Source organism: Centruroides sculpturatus, unplaced genomic scaffold, assembly GCF_000671375.1.
Source record: "Centruroides sculpturatus isolate CEXI.00-Female unplaced genomic scaffold, Cexi_2.0 scaffold514, whole genome shotgun sequence".
Lineage (NCBI taxonomy): Eukaryota > Metazoa > Arthropoda > Arachnida > Scorpiones > Buthidae > Centruroides > Centruroides sculpturatus.
In genome coordinates this window covers 362,885-386,016 of record NW_019384787.1, presented here as the reverse complement: position 1 = coordinate 386,016, position 23,132 = coordinate 362,885, and the positions used below count along the sequence as shown (strand labels likewise).

The 23,132-nt window shown below is 31.3% G+C and overlaps 1 protein-coding gene across 1 annotated transcript in view; it reads left to right on the top strand.

The window, feature by feature from the left end:
- Nucleotides 1-23,132, top strand: part of LOC111629264 (2-hydroxyacyl-CoA lyase 1-like) — a 53,796-nt gene that overhangs the window by 9,991 nt on the left and 20,673 nt on the right. Inside the window, exons 2-9 of the mRNA XM_023373146.1 lie at nt 4,777-4,881; nt 8,051-8,091; nt 8,154-8,234; nt 8,303-8,375; nt 8,456-8,533; nt 15,046-15,253; nt 20,341-20,476; nt 20,551-20,656. Coding sequence (XP_023228914.1) covers nt 4,777-4,881; nt 8,051-8,091; nt 8,154-8,234; nt 8,303-8,375; nt 8,456-8,533; nt 15,046-15,253; nt 20,341-20,476; nt 20,551-20,656 — 828 coding nt within the window. The remainder of the gene's footprint in view (nt 1-4,776; nt 4,882-8,050; nt 8,092-8,153; nt 8,235-8,302; nt 8,376-8,455; nt 8,534-15,045; nt 15,254-20,340; nt 20,477-20,550; nt 20,657-23,132) is intronic.

Genomic DNA, 23,132 nt, shown 5'->3' with positions numbered 1-23,132 from the left:
CGTAAGTCGAATTTACCTGTCTCCGAATCTACTTATCACTAGGAAAGCATTTTAAATAATATATGGTTAATAAAAATCTATTTTAAGCTTACAAACAAATAAATTTTAGTTTTTAATATAGTACAAAAAAAGTAATCTAAATTTACGAATGCGTGTACTGTAAATACAGTACATACTTGTATATATTTTAATATGATTTTATGTGCTTTAAACGTTTATCTAGTGATATTACGACTTCAATATTTGTGGCGGACAGACGTAAAGTCGAATAAAATGACTTAAACTTGATTTTTATTTTTCCATATACTTTTTTAACAAGCGACGTATAATCGGGAACGACGTAACTCGAAACAACGTAAGTCGAGGTATGCCTGTAGTTATAACTGAAAAGCCATTCTAAAATTATTAACTTACACTTACATTAATAAAGCCTTCCTTAATTCCTGTCTTTCTTTATTTTCTAGAGGTTCATCAGAAGTACATGGGATTACATCAGCTTCAGTATATCTTTCAATAGTTAGGGGAAAAATATTCTAAATTTTTCTTTCATAATATTCTATTATATTTAAGGAATTTTAGATAATTGATATTATTTAATATAATAATTACAGATTATTATACAAGATGTTGATATAATTTAATCCTGTTTATAATGTTTAATTTAGATTATTTATCATTTGCAAATTTTATTTTAAAGAATTTTAAGCTAAAAATTAAACAAAGACAATGAGAAAAGAACATTCTCATAAAAAAAATTCTAATTCATTCAAAATGAGAAAGAATAAGAAATAAAGATTTAAGAAAAATGGTACAGATTCAAAAGACTGCAGGAAAGCTTTAAGAAACTAAAGAGATTCCCATATGAAAACGAGTTTCCAGTGACTGCAGCCTCTTGAGTAGCATTGTTTGAGTCCATTTCTGTTCAAGCATCTTTTTTGAAAGTTCCATGGTATGCTTTCCTTTCACTATGTCATCCTGGTGCTCAGCTAGGTGGCTAACAAGCTTTTGTATTGTGGCCCCAATGTACAGTACCTTGTGTTCACCCCATTACAGGATTCTTCAACAGTATAGCATAAACTCCTGATTTTTCAAAAGTGAAGAATTTATCCCAATCATTACAAATGAGTCTGCACAAATTCGTTAGTACAGATAGGGGCAGGAAAAAGTTATCTTGCCTGAACATACAGCAAATGCATACAGAAAGGGGTCCAAGGTATAGTAATGGTAGTTAAACTATTTCCAAATGCATTTGCCAATTAGTTGACAAACATCTGTAAGTCAGGACTCCCTCTTCAGGCAATCTTGTAAAGATTCCATGATTGACATCAGAGCTGAAAATTATCATCTTAAACAGGCAATCATATGAAAAAAATTGTAATGAAAACTTGTGCAAGATAAAAAATTTCCACAGCAATTTTTTAGGGTCCTATGGCCCTCAAAAAATTTATAAGCAGAAAAAATTTTTTCAACTGAAATTTTTACACAGTCAGATAGACAGCATGTTTCATGAAGATATCATGGGAATACAGCTAATTTGGTGAAAAATTACTGCAAAAAACTAGTAGTTGCAGAAAACACTGCTAGAATATATGATCACAGATTAAGTGAAATGATGACTATTTCATTTGTGTCCTCATTGAATATATGGCAATGTTGATCAAAATTCAATTTTGGCATTTGCTTTACTATATACTTTTAAATCATCCATATAAAGTAAATGGGTTATTTTCATACTTTCATTCATGATTTGGTAATCACAGTCAGTTTTGTTTTGAACTTACATGAAAGAATTAATACTAGTATAAATAGTAAGAGTGACAATAAGCTACATTCAAAAGGAAGAAGTTGAGAATTTTTCCCAGGCCAGATTTGAATGCCCTGTACAGATCTGTAATTGTCACAATCATTGCTTTTTTCCTCATTTTTTTTCATATTAAAAATTTACGTACTTCTGTCATATATTCTTCAATTGTTGTTTGCAACTTTATTTCTATCCTGGCATTTAGACTTGTCAGATGTATCAGCCAAAAACCATGAGTTCATTTTTTTCCAAAGCATTCCAATTTTGACTCTTATTTGGACAATCTTTAAAGCAGGGCTGTGGAGTCGCGTAAAAATCTACCGACTCCAACTCCGACTTTTCCTTACCATCCAATTCTGACTCCAACCAGGGGTGGACTTGCTACCGAAAAAAACCCAAAAATTCTGATGTCATCACGTGACCTCAGAATAAAAGATTCAATAAATAGAGTTCTAATAAAGATAGAACGTAGAAACTTTTTATTTCAAAGCTAAAAGACTCCTCTTAGTAATATATAAATATGTATTTGATAATTTTTACTTTTCCGGCTGTTATATATAACAAAGTGTAGCGCTCGGTCAAAAAATGACCCCTCCCAAAATTTTTACATTTTTGGACTCAGAACGCCTTGAAATTCTGAGTTAATTAAGCAAAAGGTTTGTGGTTTTTTTCTATATGTGTGGATGTTAGATTGTTTGGGGGGGGCATGATTTTGTTCACCCCGTTTGAAGCCTAATAATTTCTGTGGTCAGAATCGGAGTCAGATGGTTTAACACAGGAGTTAGTTATTAAGTGTCAAAGTGGTTGAACTAAATCGTGTCTCCATACACATTCTAACATCTTAGGCGAGAACATCTTAACGGGTTTTACTGTACTATTATAAAATGACAAAAAGGCTTACTTTGAGGGTAGAGACCAAGTTTTATTTTATTTTTTTAAATTTTGAATGCTAATAACAAGTAAAATATTCATTAAGAGATATGACACATGACCCCTTTTATGTCTTCACCCTGTCGACCTTTAATTAAGAACCAAAATTTAATAGTATTATTAATGCCCCTTTATACGCAAGCTACAGTGCCACATTTTGTTTCTTAAACTTTACCCATTCTGTGATATTGTTTAACATCTCAGAACAGAAAATAAAGAAATTAAACAAATTAGATGCCAACACATAAACACAATTTTTCCCCTTTTATTGACTTTTTGAGGGGTTCGGGAGGTCTCCAAATGTGTAGATTTGCAAAAAAAAAAAAACTTGGAGGGTCAAATTTGACACGATTCCAATACTTTTCTATTTTATATACATAACAAGTTGGTAAGTAAAAAGGAGTCGGAGTTGGCAGATTTTTTTGACGACTCCGACTCCACAGCCCTGATTTCAAGTAAGTTACAATGTCTATTTGAGTGCCCTAAATATTGCACATCAGAATTTTGAACTTGTGAATTATCTGGTATTTAATTTCGAATTCCATGCATTTCAAAGTTGGAACACCATCGAACCTGAAGCAGAACTCAGTGGAGATTCTAAAACGTTTGTTCACTCAAATAGCCATTATAACTTACTGGAAATATAAAGGTTTTAGAAGGGTCATTTAATGGTTTATTATACATTGAGCCTATTTAACTTCATTTCATATCACTAATTATATCTAAAAGTAACCATTTCTTTACATTTGTTTAGACTCCTAAAATGTATTTTAGCTGCATTACTCCAGTCTCTTCTGTTTGCTTATTATGGTCAAAAAATTTTTTATATAATGACACTATTTTTAACATCCTTGAGGTGCAAAGTACTTTAATTCATTCAAACAAATTTGTTGCTCAAAAATGTTGGGAAGAAGTCTGGGATGGGTTTAATTGCAGGAGTTTGAGCAAAATTCAGACAACATGGTGTCTATCGACCATTCTTTTGCAAAAATTGAATCTGAACTATCTGGACTATCCCATAAACAAAATTGATCTTTGTACCTTCATTTGTTCTGGTAAAACAGTATCTATTAAAAGTAACATTTAGTTCTAAACATCCTTACTTTGTGTATGAAGATCAATAATAATTAATAACTGAGTAAAGCGGTAAACTGGTTTTTTGAGAATCAGAGTTAGTGTTGTTCTATTAATAATATGCAAATACAGGTAACCCCCCCGTATAACACGGTAGTTACGTTCCAAAAAATTGCCGTGTTATGCGAATCCGTGTTATACGAAACAAAGAACTAATACGAAAAGGAGGGTTAGGTTCCAAAAATTAAAAAACATGCTAGTATATTTTCATAGTTAAGATAAATATCTTCATTAAAATTTTTTTAAGTGATACATATTAATATAAATTAAACAATGTTTTCTTCGTCATCACTAAAAACACTATTAATTAACCGAGAGCGTTTTCTTTTTGGCAAGTTATCCTTATCCTCTGAGCATTTTTCTGCATTATCTTCAGATCCATGCTTTACCTTTTGCAAAATGTATGTAATTTTAGATTGCTTGCTTCTAGTTAAAAGGTCTTTATAAATTTCCTTATATGGTGCTAAGCACTTATGAAGAATAAAGCAAGTATGGAATAAGGGAAAAACATTCGGCAACATCAGAAGCAGAAGCGTCGCGATCTGGCAACATTGAAACAAGTTTCGAGAAGGACCACGTGTATCGACAGAAGGCGAGAAGAGAAAATTTACATACTTAAGTACTAATAGTTCACGAAAATAATAATTTTCGTGAACTATTATTACTTAAGTATGTAAAAATTTATTACATTTCCTGTTGTACGAGGGTTTTACCCAATTCTCGAACCGTGTCAGAGTGAATCCGTGCTATAAAAGTACCGTGTTATACGGGGGATGGTACCAATTCTCGAACCGTGTTAGAGTGAATCCGTGCTATAGAAGTGCCGTGTTATACGGGGGTTACCTGTATATAAATTTATATATACAGTATATCATTAATCATTAATATATAGTTTAATTTTATTTTAATAGGGAATTAAATATCTCTTTGGAGTTGTTGGTATTCCAATTGTAGAAGTTGCACTTGCAGCTCAAGAAGTTGGTATTAAATATGTTGGAATGAGAACCGAACAGTCGGTGAGAATAATTTTATTGTATATTAATATAGTTTTAATTGGTGATTTATGTTTATTTAGTATCTTTCAATAGAATGAACTCTTCTCTTCTTACAAAAATGTACAATAAATTTCTAATATGCATGTTTTTAAGTTCATGAAACTGAACATCTGTTTTGCATTTATCAACATTTTAACATTCCAGGAGCCGAAAAACATTAAAAAAATAATCCTTACAAAATTTTGTGTGTGTGTGTGTGTGTGTATGTATTAATGTTTATTTTAAATTATAGATAAACCAAAAATTTGGCAGGATTATTTTTGTATATTGGGCATTGATGCTAATAAATTTTTGTGGTTAAAGGTCAGAGATCGTGTCATATTTTGTAAGGGGTTGGACTTAATGAAAATTTTACTCATTATTAGCATTTATATATTTTTTTAAAAACTACACCAAAACTTTTGTTTGCAACAAAATCAGTTTAATCCAAATGCTTTCAGTATTTTTACTTTTCCAGCTCTGTTATATATAACAGAGGGAAAGTATAGTTATCAGTCAAAAAATGACTCCCCAAGATTTTTACATTTTTTGGACTTGGATCCTTCAAACATTGAGAAATACAAAAAAATTTGGTGGGTTTTTTCTGTATGTGTGGATGTTAGTATGTATATGTGACATGATTTTGTTTACCCTGTTTGAAGCTTAATAACTCCTGTGCTTTTTGTAAAAAATTGTGAAATTTTGCAGATTGTTTGTGTATTAGGGGATTGATNGAGAAATACAAAAAAATTTGGTGGGTTTTTTCTGTATGTGTGGATGTTAGTATGTATATGTGACATGATTTTGTTTACCCTGTTTGAAGCTTAATAACTCCTGTGCTTTTTGTAAAAAATTGTGAAATTTTGCAGATTGTTTGTGTATTAGGGGATTGATTCTATTAAATTTTGGTGGTTAAAAGTTGAGGGGGTGAGGAAGATAAAGGGGGTCATGTGTCATATCTAGGGTAGGTTCAGACTTAATGATTAATTTACTTGTTATTGGCATTTACAATTTTTTTTATAAAATGCATCTTTACCCTTAAAATTAAGCTTTTTGCCATTTTATAATTGTTAAAGTTATAAAAAGTTTTTTAATAAAATATCATAACAGGTGTTACCACTAAAATTTTAAAGTTATCAGGAAATAGTTAATTGAAGAGACAGACTGTCCAAAAATTAAAATATAAAAAACCTTTTTGGTAGACACCATTTATTCACTTCAAGTCTTCCAGAACAAAAACTTTTTGACGACCTGACCTTCTTTTTTAGGCTACTTGGCTGTCAAGTTTACAAACATTCCTTTAAAAAGCACAGAAAAATATCTAATCTATAATATAATCGAGACGGGTTAATAATAATAAGTGCAGAGCCCAAACAGTTAGGAGTTGGAAGCTGAAATTTGGTACACAGATAGGGTACGTCACGAAAACGCACACTAAGAAGGGATTTTTCGAAATTCCTCCCGGGGGGGAGAAAGACAGGATTAAGGCTTAACACTTCCATCAACAATGGAAGTGTTAAGTAACAATGGCGGTGTTAGGTAACAATGGAAGTGCTAAGTAACAATGGAAGTTTTAAGTAACAATNTTATCTACCTGGATACAAGAAACTGACCAATTGGAAAGCTAGAGATCCAGGGGAAAGAATCCTTTAAAAGCCTGGATCTCAAGGACAAAGGCAGACTTTCCTCTTCCTCCCATTGTGAGGTTGTCTGTCATCTATCTAGTCTGCTGTGCTCTACATACAAACTCTTCATCCCTAACATTGCCATCCTGCCTTGGACTGCTTTGGTTTCGACACTTCATAACCAGACTTCCTGACCCTCAGAAGCATAGAGTCAATGACCTCATAGATTCCAGCTCCAACAGTTGACGAGACACACTATAGATTGTAAGATTTAGCATAAATAGATGGTTTATTTGTAACTGCAGCTGTCTGCCTCACTTCCATCCACTCACCATCAGATAAATCCTGACATTTGGTTATCCCTAATTTGGTGACCTCACATTAATATACTTCTCACTTAGATAATGTACATACCATCCCAAAATATTGATTGCATTTCTACATTTCAGTTAATTTCTGTGTACATTTGATTTGGAAATTTACATGTAGTGCCATCAATTGACAAAAAAATTTTAAAATAATAAACTAAATATAATTCATACAAAAAAGGATATAATGTAAAAAAACAACAAATATATCCAGTTAATTTCTGCGACAATGATACAGCCAAAGTAGACATACTATATCATTACTGCAACAGATAGTACAGAGCACTTGTGTGCCCAACGAAATTTCAAGGTTATCAGGAAAGTTAAGCAACATGTTACTGGATTTTTAAAGATCATTTTCAAGTAAAATAGAGAATTGAACAAAACAAAAGAATATAATATAATAAACATTTTGGAACACAAATGCTAGTTAATTTAAATTAAAAAAACTAAAACAAATGAATAAAAATAAATATGATAAATACAAATAAAGAAAAGAAATAAATGACAAAATTAAATAAAAAATACATGAGAAATATAAAAGTAAGAGCATAAAATAAACTAAATAAACTGTTTTTGAGACTATAGAGAACACTTCACACTGGGTGTTAAATAATTCTCACTGAAAACCTAAGGTGTGGTGTCAGAAAAAATTTCACTTCACTAATGTTTTTGGGCTCCTCTGGAGTCCTGCTTCAGGTGAACATTTGCACTTTATTCCATTTTGCATAATGTTTAGGCAAACAATCCAACACCTCCCATTTTTAAATCTCAATAGATATTTCAATATGATATGATTTGATATTTTTCAACATTTGAATTTTTATTTTAAATTGCTGTTCCATCAAAGAAAGGGCAACATTCATCTGAAGCAGGACTTTGGAGGAGCCTGAAAATGTTAGTGAAGTGAATTTTTTTTTAACACTGGACTTGCAAGTCATGCTCTTCCTATTGAAGAACAGAATGAGTGCTTTGGTTTCTGCAACATAAAAACAGGCAAGTAGCACAACCTGGTTCTAAAGAAAGTTTAAATATGCAATCATATTGATGGAAGTTTAATCAAACAAGATAATAATTATAGTCATAAATCACCAATTAGAATTACTTTCTACATTCTGAAGCGTCATTGATTACTAAATCTTTGTTAAAATTAATTAGGCATGCTATGCAGCAAGTGCTATGGGTTATTTAACTAAGAGGTTAGTGATTATGAAAATAACTTTTAAAAAAAGTTATAGATTAATTTAAAGTTATTGTATAGACCTGGTGCATGCTTAGTGGTGTCAGGACCAGGATTGATCAATGCTTTGTCTGGACTGGCAAATTCACAGGTAAATGGATGGTAAGTGAATTGATTATTCAATAGTTTTAAGTTTTTTCTATATTTAAAAATTAAATTTCTGTTTTCAGGCCTTTTTTATTAATAGGTGGATCAAGTGATGAGGATCAAGAAGGAAGAGGTGCATTCCAAGAATATCCACAAGTATTTAAATCAAAATTGATTCTATATAATAATTTTCATGTATATACATTGATTTCCTTAAAATTTGCATTTTATTATAGGTTGAAGCCAGTAGAATGTATTGTAAATATTCTGCTCGGCCTACCTCTATAGAAAATATCCCATTTCACATTGAAAAGGTAATTTATTTAGTTAGAAACAATTAGTATTGAAATTCATATTATGTAAATATTCTAGATTTTATTAACTAGATTTCATTAAATTAACATACTTCACATTTTTTTTTTCTCCAGTAATTCATTGAAAACAATAAATTAGTAGAGAAATGTTTCTAGATATATTTAACACCTATCTTCAACCATAAGTGGAATAAATAACTCAAATTCCAAATGAGAACATACAAAGCATAAGCTTAAGCTTAATATTTCACTGACAAACTACTAATTTGAAAACTGAACATTACACATTTTTGCAAAGCTCATTGCATAGAATTAAAGTAGAACATGGCCCACCAGTTTGAAATTTAACAGAATTCCAATGTCTCGCATAGTGCAAAAGAATATTATCTAATTTTAAAACGTTATAGTTACCGAAAACATTTATGTCTCATCTATATATTCAATCAATTCAAACATTAAACAAATAAATATTAACACCACCTATGATAAAACATTTCAATTGAATACTGTAACATAAACATCCAACAGCATCTCTAGCACTGATTCTATCCAGAATCCTAATTGTAATTCAATCTTCATGCATTTGATAGCATCTTTGAAATTAATACATTCCCCCTGTTGAGATAGCATAAATCTCAATTTTCTCTAAGAACCATAGTTCTGTGAAGTTCATACCAGATGAATAATCCTAGCCCATTCCCACTGCACATCTTTCTCAGATTCCGTTGCAAATATTGGCAATGCCATTGAATTTAGATTGTTTTCAATTGTGTATATGTGCTCTTTTGTCGTCATTGTTCACATTTCTGGACATTGCTCCAACATATTCTCTTTCCATCCTTTCTGTGAAAGGTCCATAGAGTCCTTATTCCATAGCAGCTGAAACACTGGAATCCTTTTATAACAAATGTTGCTTCATCATTAAAGGTGACCAGATATAACACACTGTTGAAGAGTATAAATAGAATAGCTGCAATAACAGCCCCTTATTTGCCACTTTAAAGATCTTGAGGGTTTATAATGTCCAAATATGGTTACTTCTAAAAGTAGTGTGTATCATTTCAGCCATATCCATCTTTTCCTCCATTCTCAGCTTTTTATCTTTGTTTTTGCTTTTACATGTCACATACAATGGTATGTGACATGTAAGATTTTAAATTATGTAAATTCCAATTAGAATAATCTTTCAAACATTAATTATCAAAGTGTTCTGATTCAATTGAAGGGCTTAAAGGAAGGAGGAGGTAACTAGCAGAATGATGATACACAATGTAAATTGGAAGGTGTTCGTGTATGAGTTGGCCAAAAAAATTTTGTTATGTATTCCACATGGAATTTCACTGTATGTGAATGAGGGTGTTTTTGTCTGTTTATTCACTATGCACTCCTATGCTGTTCAACCAATTGCTATGAAACTTTGCAGTTACGTTAATGTGAGGTCCGAATGATACTCGAGCTCACGTGTCAAATCAAGAAATTGAGCTTTGATTCCAACACTCGTAAAAATTGGGGGAAGAAAACTAAATAAAATTGGGAAAAAATAAAATTAATTGAAAAAAAAAAGTTTTTAAATAACCTTGAAAGGAGAGATTGTGTGTCAGACTTACAAGAATTCGAAACAATTAAATACGAGCAAGAGTTTCAAGGTTTGATTAATTTATCTTGATCGAATAAAACACAATGTTGAATTTGATCCTTTGTAGCCCGAAATGGTCTGTTATCTACCTGGATACAAGAAACTGACCAATTGGAAAGCTAGAGATCCAGGGGAAAGAATCCTTTAAAAGCCTGGATCTCAAGGACAAAGGCAGACTTTCCTCTTCCTCCCATTGTGAGGTTGTCTGTCATCTATCTAGTCTGCTGTGCTCTACATACAAACTCTTCATCCCTAACATTGCCATCCTGCCTTGGACTGCTTTGGTTTCGACACTTCATAACCAGACTTCCTGACCCTCAGAAGCATAGAGTCAATGACCTCATAGATTCCAGCTCCAACAGTTGACGAGACACACTATAGATTGTAAGATTTAGCATAAATAGATGGTTTATTTGTAACTGCAGCTGTCTGCCTCACTTCCATCCACTCACCATCAGATAAATCCTGACATTTGGTTATCCCTAATTTGGTGACCTCACATTAATATACTTCTCACTTAGATAATGTACATACCATCCCAAAATATTGATTGCATTTCTACATTTCAGTTAATTTCTGTGTACATTTGATTTGGAAATTTACATGTAGTGCCATCAATTGACAAAAAAATTTTAAAATAATAAACTAAATATAATTCATACAAAAAAGGATATAATGTAAAAAATCAACAAATATATCCAGTTAATTTCTGCGACAATGATACAGCCAAAGTAGACATACTATATCATTACTGCAACAGATAGTACAGAGCACTTGTGTGCATCTAGTTCAGGGGTGGCAAACCTATGGCATACATGCCCAAAGTGGCAAGTAAGGAGAAATCAGTTAGCACATAATGTATCATATTATTTTGATTCATCATCTGTCTTTTTCAATCATCCTTTCAGTTTATTACCTGATAATCCTTTCTCCAGTCAGCTTTTTTACTTTTATTCTAATTAAAGCATATTTGTTTAATCTATTTAAATATCATTATTCGAAGTCTAAAACTTTGGCATGCATAAACATCTTTAAAGCTCATACAAGTATGCTTACTATATGGCACACAAGCTCAAAAAGGTTTACCAGCCCTGATCTAGTTAACAGTGTTACACTGTGAAAACTATTGATATATAAGCATTTAACTTTCCATGAGTAACAGCTTGGATTTTTTCATTTCTGAATGATATAAAGTATCATTCAGAAATGAAAAATAAGTGCCCACCAGTGGCTGTGTGAATAAAACCACCATATAACAGTTGGTAGTGGGTTTGTGCATTACCACATAGAGATTTCTGGGTTATTTTTTATGTTAGTAACACCTAAATAGGGCCCAGATTCCCATAACAGTCCTCCCAGGCGGCATTCCTGTTGGCAGATTGTCCATGTGCTGCATTGCCATAACCAAATGAACCAAACTACAGTAGAGCGTCGTTTATGCAAAGGTCGGTTATCCGAAGGAATTCCAGTCAACAAATTTAAATTTTCACCAGTGCTGTGGCGCTGTAATCTTTAGCTATTTCTTCGGCTACTCAAATATTTTACTAAATTAACTTCTGAAGTATAATTTTTTATTGTTTTTATATTTTGAATATATTTATTTTGTTTGTAAAAAATCAAGAAATAATTTTTAACGATACAATAGCCACGATTATTATTTTAAAAAGTTTACGTTAGTCTTAACATCGATGAAAATTCAACGCGACGGAGAAAAATTTCAACATGGGATAGGTTAATATATTTCTTCGTACATAATCGGTTATCCGAAAAATAAGTTATCCGAACAACCCCAGTCCCCAATTGATTCAGATAAACGACGCTCTACTGTACAAATAAATTTGGTACTAGAGGTAAGCATTAAGGCACCATCTCTTAACNCTTAACATCGACGAAAATTCAACGCGAAGCGACACGCAACGAAGAAAAATTTCAACACGGGATAAATTAATATATTGTTTCGTACATAATTGGTTATCCGAAAAATAAGTTATCCGAACAACCCCAGTCCCCAATTGATTTGGATAAACGACGCTCTACTGTAATTCCAATAATTTTCTGTAAACTCACTATTTTTGAGATCACATTTCCCATGCAGTTTATAAGCATTCTGATAATGTTCTTAAAGTGGCTTTTTTCGCACACATTTAAATGCATATGGTACATGCTTTTTGTAAAAAAAAAAAATAATTTAATAATAATAAGGCTGACATTTAAAGAAAAGTTCTCTGTAAGTTTGATTGGAGAAAAAGATGCCGGATCCATCAAAAAAATTAGAAATAAAGATGATTTTCATTACGTGTTAAATACTATATTATTTTTATGCCTTTTACAATGATATTCGACACGAACTGTGTGCTGGAAATAGCCGTTACCTAACGGGTACTTTACGCAGATTTGCGATTAATGTGCCAGGCCTGGACTTTAAGCGTGCTCCAAAAGAATTAATGACAAAGTTCGTTAAAAAAACAATCCAATATTTAATAATAATTCTAGTAATAACTATGTACGAAATTTAGTAACACTCAAACAACAATTTATTCAACGAAAATCAATAAGAATTAACCCGACAAAACTCAAATCAATCTATTTGTTAACTTAAATCTATTCCCCTTTGGAATTCGACAAAAAAAATTCAAAGACTTAACCTATGTACAATAAGTCTTATGAACTAAGGTCCTAACTGTCACCTCAATGTACTAGGAACCTGTTTCCTCAACTCTCAAGACTTTCTCCAATCTTCAATCCACAAATCGAATAACTTCAAAAACACCTTGGAACAACTTTATCGCTATTGGACACCTCTCTTGTTCGCTGCTATGAAGCTCACCATGCTTGTTGCTAACAGAAGCTCATCTCGTTTATCTTTGCTTGAGGTATGGTCTTTATAATATGAGGTGACGTCACAATTCTAAGTGAGACCACTCCCCTCATTTACATACTTATCACTAACAGTAAACTTTTCCTTTTTGCCTGGCAGCCTATTTCCCGACAATACTCGCTAACCTTTTACATTATTCTTTCTGACAATATTTTGGGATGATGTTTTACTTTTTAAGGTTTAGCAAGTTCCTGTGCTTGTGGGGTCTCCCCCCTCTTCTCGGTGCGGACTTACTTTTTTCCGCTCGGGTGCGCAAGTGTGTGCAAGTTTCTTTTTCTATGGCGCTTCTTTTTCGTTGGTGAGTTGGTTTTTTTTTCTTTCTTCTGTTTTTTTTTTAAGTTTCTAAGGTGAGTGGTGAGGAAACCTTCGTCCTAACAAAACATAAGCCCCAAACAAAAATAGAATAAAAAGCAAAATAAAAAATAACTAAAAATAATGCTCAAACTTGGTTCCTTACATACTTAGCACTATTCCATCAACAGAAATAAAACAATGGCTGACCAATAAACGGTGCTGAGTATGATAAAATATGTCTGTCCATGATTACTGTCTAGTTTGTGAAGAGAAATAGTTCTTTGCACGGAAGAGTATTTCAATAAAATATCAGAAATAGACATTTATAAGATTTTTGTTACTGTTTAGTGTACTTAACAAAGCCTAACTGTAAATTTGATTAAAAATTATATAAAATTCATTATATGTATAAATTGTAATTTTAAATATTTCCTATAAGTTATGTTTTTTTTTTAATAAATCCATTCTCTGGTGTCAGACTGATTCTTTTTTATTCTTATTCCATATGCTTATTATCCAATACTTATATCAATTTTTTACAGATATGTTCATGTTAAGCATTGAAAATAAAAATGCAGTTTACAAGGTAACTTGTAAGGGCATCAGTCGATAAACCATCAGATACAAGTTAATTTGTTTTAGGCAGTGAGTGAGTTAACAATTTGACCTGAGTATGTTAGATTTTATCTGTCACAGCCCACTATCTCACTAAGTTTGATTGCAAGTCATACAAGAATATTCAAGACAATACAAATTGCAGTATTATTCATCATTATCACTATCATCCATTTCAGTTATATCCATTTCAAATTATGCCCATATAACATTCAAAATTTTACGTATGTGATCATCATCATCCATCAACCAGATCATCATCATCGTCTTACGTAAAATGTAAGACGATGATGATGATCTGGTTGGCTAAATTTGTACATTGTGGTTCTGATTTGAGACGTTAGAATGATTTTATGGTTTCCTCTTAGTACCTCAAATTAAAAATACAATGCAGTTCTGATAATGTCAGTTCTAATAAAATAATTGTCATAAACTGTTTTATAATTTACATAATAACACTTAAACAGAATTTTACATTTTTTCTTACATGGTTATGTTTTGGCTATTTTGTAATATAACAATACAGTAGAGCGTCAATTATTCGAAACGTCAATTATCTGAAAGAATTCCAGTCGGCAAATTTAAATTTTTGCCAGTGCTGTGGCACTGCAATCTATGTCTTGGGCTACTCAAATATTTTACGTTTTTGATACTAAATTAACTTCTGAAGTATAATTTTTTATATTTTTCAATATATTTATTTTGTTTGTACAAAATAAAGAAATAATTTTTAACGATACAATAGTCATGATTATTATTTTAAAAAGTTTATGTTAGGCTTAACATCGATGAAAATTCAATGCAAAGCGACACGCAACAGAGAAAAACTTCAACATGGGATAGGTTAATATATTTTTTCGTACATAATCGATTATCCGAAATATCGATTTTCCGAACAACCTCAGCCCCCAATTGATTCGGATAATCGACGCTCTACTGTAATGTATTTTGTTGAATTTTACTTTAATTACATAGTTATTGTTATTTTTTAAAGAACTTTGAGTTGTTTCACATTATTTATTTATTTATTTATATTACCCAATAAAATGAAATCTAGTACAACTTATCTGATACGAGTGTATGTTACAGGCAGTAAAATGCAGTATGTATGGGCGACCAGGATCAGCTTACATTGATATACCAGGAAACTTTGTTGTAGGTGAAGTCTCTGAGGATAATCTAAAATTTTATCCTGAAGTTCCTGAACCACCAGTTATGCTTGCCTGTCCTGAGCTTATTAAAAATGCTGCAAAAACACTAGTTAAAGCAGAAAAACCATTAATTATTATTGGAAAAGGTAATTTTTATTATGTATTTTCTTCTAATTCTGTGACAGACATATGACATCCGTGAGATACCAAGCTCTTTAAAAGCTAAAAAAAAAAATACTGAAAAATTTCTACTTTCCTAAAAATAAGGATATTATTATTAAGCCACAATATAAAACCATACTCACTTTTCATAAATGATTTAGTTTATCCTAAATTTATCTAAGCTTAATAATAAATTTGCCAAGCAAGCAAATTTTTATTACAAAACAAATATTTTTGGCCACCTTTAACAGCCTGCTTCATGTTATTGAATGAAAAAATGAAAAAAAATTCCAGAAGATAAAAAAAAAATTGAATGTTAAAATTATAATATTCTATAGCTTCAAATGCTGTAGAAAGTTCTATTTATAACTGATGTTTTTTTAAAAAAATTTTTAATTTAATTATGGCACTAATAGGTGTCAAAAACTTGTATATATAAATTAAACAATAGTAAATATTTAACATTATAAGGAAATTACATGAAATTAAACGTTAAGCTGTTTGTGTTTGGTATTAAACATATATACTTATTTGATTAGCTATTTTCTGGGATAGCTGTTATGTCATCCCTTAAGGAGTTGTCAATTAAGTGTTGTCAAGCTAGGGGTAATCTATCATTTTAATTGTCGTTAATACATTCCCCTTTCTTGTTGGTGCAAAATATTTCAAGATTTTCTAGGGTTCTTAACCTTTGATTGTCATAAACTCTTATTATTTTGGCCTCATTTCAGAGCAATGACACTCCTGGCTCATTTGTGTATTGGGCAAGGGCTGTAATGAATCATTTTTTACTTACATAATATTGATTCCCTTTAACTATTTCTTTAACTGTGTCTGTAAAATTAGAGCAATTAGTGTAATCACTTTTTATTAATGCTATAAATGCTGCTGTTTTGTACTTTTGTGGGTCGTTTGAAGCTGCTGTGATGAAGAAAGGGTTATGGGTGGATTTGTAATAAATGTTTGTTATTATTTGCTATTTTATGAATTCAATATTAAGATCTCAAAAATGTACTTGTTTATTGCTGTATTGGTCTAACTTTAACATTAAGCCATATTGATTATAATTAAAAGCCTATATGACATCTTCAGTGTTAGGTTTTTCCTTCCAAATTATCAGAATATCATTTACATAGCACACACAAGTGGAAAAGTGAGGAAGATGATCTATTGTGGCTTAGTAGAACAGTTTCAGCTTTTGGAGGAATCTGCACTTGGATACTATTATGCTCTGTGATATGTAAAATGTTTTGCATTGGTTTTATCATTTTTCAGAAAAAAATGCATGGCTTCTCAGAGAAGCCAAGTGACCTAAATCATAATGTAATTTCCCATTATTTCAGCACTAAAAATAGATCAGTGCTCAGCATTGCTACACTTAACATTGCAAAGTGACAATGCTAAATGGTGCTTGCTAATTTATGAAAAAACTGAGTTTTAAGTTTTATGAAAACTATGTACACCATTATTTTAAATATATAAATTGTTACTTTTCTTTGATCATGAATGCATATTTAAAAACAAATATAGCATGCCTTGTGACAGCATGCAATAATCAAAAAGTATTTTCCTGAAAAAGAATCATTAGAAACCCAAATTATTATTTTAATTAAAATGTATTTTCCTTGTCTGTGAAAGATATGGTTCTATGTTTGAAATTCAGACTTAATTCTACTCTTTAAGTTTATTAAGGTAAGAAAACAATATGATGCCATCACCTGCCGAATTTTCTTGTGGGTAACATCTTACTATATTATTTTATTATTTTTCTTATAAAATAGACATGTATGTTTTAATATTCTTAAAATAGTTTATTAATAAAATAGTTAGTTTTTAGATGATATAAATGATTATTATATTATTATACTATTTAATTCATACTAATCTTGTGTCTTCAGAAATCTTATGTTGATAAACACTGTTTTCAGCTTCTTTGAGGTCATCTTCAGGATATCATTCCAAGTATGATGAATGAACCATTGCTATTTTCAAATGTCAGTCAAATACAATTTTTTTCAACAGAGTTAAAGATATGCAGTGAATGTTTGAAATGAATGGAAAAACATTGCAGAAGTCAAACTTTGAATGAGACATTTAAATTTAAACAATTTAATTTAAATTTAAATTAAAATGCTGAAAAGATGAAAAAACAAACCATATAAAACAAAAACAGATATATAGATAAACAGATAATAAAAATAATATATATACGTACAAAAAATAGGTAAACTTCAGTTCAGAAATGGATTTTTGTGCCACAGAGATGATGTTTTTATCTTTAAAGTTAACGCAGTTGTCCTTTTTACATGAGATGCATATGAAGGAAGTTCCTTAAAATCATTGGAGCAATTAGAAATTTACTTATTGTATAGAAAAGGCAAATGCATTAATATTAGAGATAGAAATAACATTTTCACATGGAAAATCACCTTTGAGCTATTGTTCACCTATTTGTTGTATATATTATTTATTTAATTTTTATAACACGCACAAAATAAAAAAGAAAATAATATTAGTCACATGTATTCACAATTTATAATCACAAAGATTAGCACACGTACACACTTTATTCGTTCGAGAATCGGCGTACATATCTGAGGGTCTAACCCTGCCTATCCTTTTTAAGCGCTTGTCTTTGCTCTTTCCTTTCTCTTTCCTCCATCTCTCTAGTCCACGTATGCCTATGCATGCATCATAATACGCGCTCACGATACTTTCGATTCGTCACTTTTCCGTCGTAGATTTCCCATTTTACAATTACGTGAGTCATAGCTGGTGATAACGGAGAAAAGAGACAGACAGGACGTCGGCATAAGTCACATTTATCATTTCACAGATTCGAAACAGCTTGGTAGCCAGAACGACCTCAGGCTTTTGCCTGTGCATGCTAAGTGACTATTACAAGAATTTAGCTTTCCGAAGTCTATGACAACAATTGTTTGGCATTGACGGCCGCAAATTTCGCGCCAATAAGCTGCTTCGACTTGTTCGATTATGTTATCTACTCAATTTCATATTTATTTTTATATTTTCACTTTGCGGTCCTTCTCTGTTCTTCTTCCGTTATTTACACGTGTAGGTCATTTCATTGTTATCCACATTTGATATCATCATTTATCACATACTTCCATGACACTGTTTTCTGTCCGCTACAACTGTCAAGAATCAATGCGATTGGCGAAACGTAGTGACACCGGGCAAAAAGAGAGCGGGGTCCTTGCCATAATGCGGTTTGCGTGCCAATTTTCGTACGTGCATTAATCGAGCCGAATAGTTTCACCGAATATTCGGCTATTCGGCCACGCTCCTGGCCGAATATTCGGTATTCGGCCTCAGGCCGAATATACTATTTGTTGCAACACTGGTTATTAGTTTAGTAATTCATTGTTAGTCATGATTGAAGAATTATTCAACNACAAAAATTTTTGTAGTACAGTGCAGGTGGCACTTGCTTCATTTTATTTGCCTCTACGTTGTTTTTTGTTCCAATTAGAAAAGAAATTTCTGGAGAATACTCCTAATTATATGTACAGTACAACTTTAATAGGGAATTTCTATTGTCTGCATTTTGAGTTTGGTGTTTAAAGTGAAAAGTACCTTTTTGATGTTTAATGGTATAAAATATTTAATAAAAGTTAAAATAACATTTGTGCATGTATAAATTATTTAATTTTGCTGAAAAGTCAATAAGTGGAATGTTATATTTTTAAATTTTTGTTTTATTAATTACAACTGAAAAATTTTTGATACTTCTTATGCCAAAGGAGCACGAAGACAATGACCAAGATACTTCTAGTGGTAGCAATAGTATTGCTGGTCTTATGCAAATGTATGCATTTATTATCAGAAAGTGACAATGAATAAAATATTGTCATATGTAACTCATTATTTTGCAAAATTTTTGTGTTTGTTATTTTTGTTTTCAAATGATAATTTACTTTATATAATACATATTTATATACATGTGTAATCTTTATGAAATAATAGATGCAAGTATGTAAAAATGAAAAGTTTCTAACATGATTTTTCATATCGTTTATTATGTTATTTTTGCTGATGTTTTTAGGTCTTCTATTTTTCCATAGATGCAGCATATTTTTTACAAACATTCTTTGGGAATATATCTTTTGTGTAAAAACAGAATTTGATGTACTATCAATACAAGTATTTTACAGTGCAGATTTATATTACAATAAACATCTGAATAATGATTGTCATCCTCTAGTTTTTGTATGCACCTCTCTTTGGTATAACAAGTTCTTAAATAAAAGTAAAGTTCTCTTAAACATTTTCTATAATAGCAAGTGTTTTATATTGATAGAAAAGTCAGAAATGATGAAAATGAAACTTATATTCGTATTTTTTCATGCATTAATAGCTTTCACAATTTTTAGTTAAAAATTGGCTTTTCACAAATGCCACATAATTACAGGCATTGTTTCTCATTTAACTGCCAATGGAATATGTTAATATAATAAAGTACAGATTACAATCTATCTCAAACATGTTTGTCTCAAAATTTATTTTTTCCCCTGCATTTTTAACCTAAATTCAATATACTGTATATTCCATGTTTATCTCAAATAATTTTCTCCCAAAACCTGTATATTTCAAATTATGTCTGAAGAGTCAGTTTCAAAGCTCAGTGACTACATTTTGTTGGTAGTTGAGTAACAACTAGTTAGAGATGAGCATGAGATATTTTTCAACTGTAGTTGAGAAACATCTCATGCAGTACAGTACCTAGTTGCAATTAATGCTGCTTTTCTCTGATTGGCTACAAGTTTAGCTTGTATCTTATTGGTTGAAGAAAGTCAAGCATCAGAAACTATTGACAAACTGTTTTTGATAAGATACATCAAAAATGTTTTATTTATACCTAATACAGTTATTTACTGTACTTGCTATTGTACTAATAAAATACCATACTTCCAATCAAATCTATTACTGCTTATTGTGTAATAACTTTTATATCTCAAAACCAGTCTATATCAAATTTTTTTTCTCATTCTCATGAGATAGGAGATAGACAAGTTCAACTGTATTTCATTTTTCACTTTTTTAAATCTAGGTTCCGCATATGGTAAAGCTGAGAGGGCAATAAAAAACTTTGTTGAAAAGTATAATTTGCCATTTTTGCCTACGCCAATGGGTAAAGGTGTTGTACCTGATACTCATCCTTTATGTGTTTCGTCAGCTCGCTCAAAGTATGGCATGTTTAAATTATAAAAATTATACAGAATTTAGTAATATATTTATTTTAAAATTTGTATTTACATAGAGTTCTGTTGGAGTCAGATGTTATTTTATTGTTAGGAGCACGTTTGAATTGGATATTGCATTTTGGTCTACCTCCAAGATTTTCACCTGATGTTAAAATTATACAGGTGTTTTTCATTTTATATACTTGCTTTTATTCTTATAGATTCTTAAATATCATTAATATTATATATAACATATTTATATTGAGTAAGAATGATCATACTAAAACTCATCAGGTCTATGTAAGTTTCATAAATTAGTTTCATATAAATTTTCACTTTTTTCATCTTCAATGCAATGGATGGAGAATGCATCATTTTGATGACTTTAACCTCTTTCCATTTTACAACTACTACTTAGTTTCATATAATAGACAGTACACAAAATTAAAAAATATTTAGTGAAAACAAAGGAATTTTTTTACTATGCTGAAATGTTCATAAAATAAATAACACTGACACTGTGGACAGCATGATTTAATACCAAAATGTATATCATTGAGTTACAAGTTACTCTTAAAGTGTATCATTGGTATATTAATACCAAAGCTTAAATGCAAATTTTTGGCAAAGCTCATTAAAGAAAAACAGAAGAAAATGGCATCAGAGGAGCAAATGAGAAGAGCAAAAAGAGATGAGGAGCAAAAAGAGAAAAATGAGGAGCAAAAAGAGAAGAAAATGGCATCAGAGGATTTTTTGTTTATTCTGTTTATTGTATATTTTGTTCTGATGTCATTATCTTTGCCAGTTGTTCATATAGTAAAAAAGGTTTATACCATTTCATGAACTTCTTGTGTACAAGTTAAACAGTGACTGTTTAACTTGTANTATATCATTGAGTTACAAGTCATTCTTAAAGTGTATCATTGGTATATTAATACCAAAGCTTGAATGCAAATTTTTGGCAAAGCTCATTAAAGAAAAACAGAATAAAATGGCATCAGAGGAGCTCACTGTTTAACTTGTGCACAAGAAGTTCAAGAAATGGTATAAACCTTTGTTACTATATGAACAACTGGCAAAGATCAATGACATCAGAACAAAATATACAATAAACAGAATAAACAAAAAAACTACAATGACTTGCTGGTTCTACCTATCATCAGAACACATGCTGCAGAAAATTGAATACTACAACTACACTAATGCAATGGTTTGAGAAGGTCCACTGGATTCTTCAGTATGGTCCTAAACATATTCCACTGTGAAAAAGGGATTTAAAACAGTTAATTTCTTTGGTTTTGGCAGCAGTAAGAAGTCCTCTGGAAAAATAACAATTGAACTAGAGGTTGCTGCAATCTCAGCCATTTACTCAGCCCACAGATATCTTCTACTTCAACCGACCATTAAAAATTTTAACACAGTAAAGCAGTACCTAGAGAGAGAGAATTTAAGACTACTCAGTTTGGATAAAGTGAAAAACTATTTTGTGCAGAAATCATAATTTCCTGCTTAGAGAGAATCCATTCCTGTCACCATCTGGGACCATTTTATTAATTTCAGACCCAACATTGTCGTGAGAAAAACAAGAAAAATTGTCTCTTTGCCGCGGTAGCGTCAACTCTTCCTGGCCCCTTAGATCCTCCTTGTGTGGAATGTCTGAGATTATTCTTTCAGGCAAAAGTCCATAAGCCAGGATGGCCTTTGCACCCCCTGGTAAACAAATGTACCCATCCCACCTACTTCTTAGAGCGAGAATTACCAAAGTTTCTTCGTCCTTTAATGCCTCAGTCTGAACTGGTGGTCTCCTCTGCCATAGAAGTAAAAGCTACAGTCAATAAAATTCTTGCACCAAATGGGTTATGATTTTATAAAATAGATATTGTTTTCTTACATCCATCTGTGTCATACTTCAAGATTGTAAGTTAGATAGCTAATACACTGTTATTAAACAAAGGATTTTGTATGCAACAGGTATTGGAAATATGTGAGGCCCTTTTATTTGTAATGGAGCATAATTATTTTTTATTTAATGATGAAATTTACCTTTGGAAACAAGGAGTGCCAATGGGCTTACCCCCTGAACTAATTATGCTTAATTGAGCCATTTTGGCTGAATTATTTATGAGAAACATTAAGTTTACAGTATTTTCTGCACCGCTCACAACACATTATCCACTATTTTATGTTCGATGTGTTGTCAATGTTTTGTTAGCATGTGATGGGACAGTTGATGAGCTGGCACAATTTGTACAGTATACTTTTATCCAAATGTATGAACTTCAATAAACTTTGCAATAGAAAGTGAGAAAGTTTCTGGATCTTTTAATAAACAGGTTGTCTACTGGACTTTTTTATGGTGTACATCACAAATTAGAGCCATTTTGTTTTATTATGCCTTCCAGGTCTTTCCAACTCCATAAGTTTGTAAATAATGCTATTGCAGCACTTGTTCATAGAGCATGCATACTTCCCTCCTTACAAATGTTGATATGTAAAGAATTGTAGATCCTTGCCTTAGTGGTATATACAGTTCTTCAGAGTGTATAGTGCCTCAGTATTGATGTTTCCAACCATAAATATTCATTTGACAAACATTTTCAGCTTCTTTATAAACCTTCTTCAGATCTGTCCAGAATTCACCAGTTGAATATTCTAAATT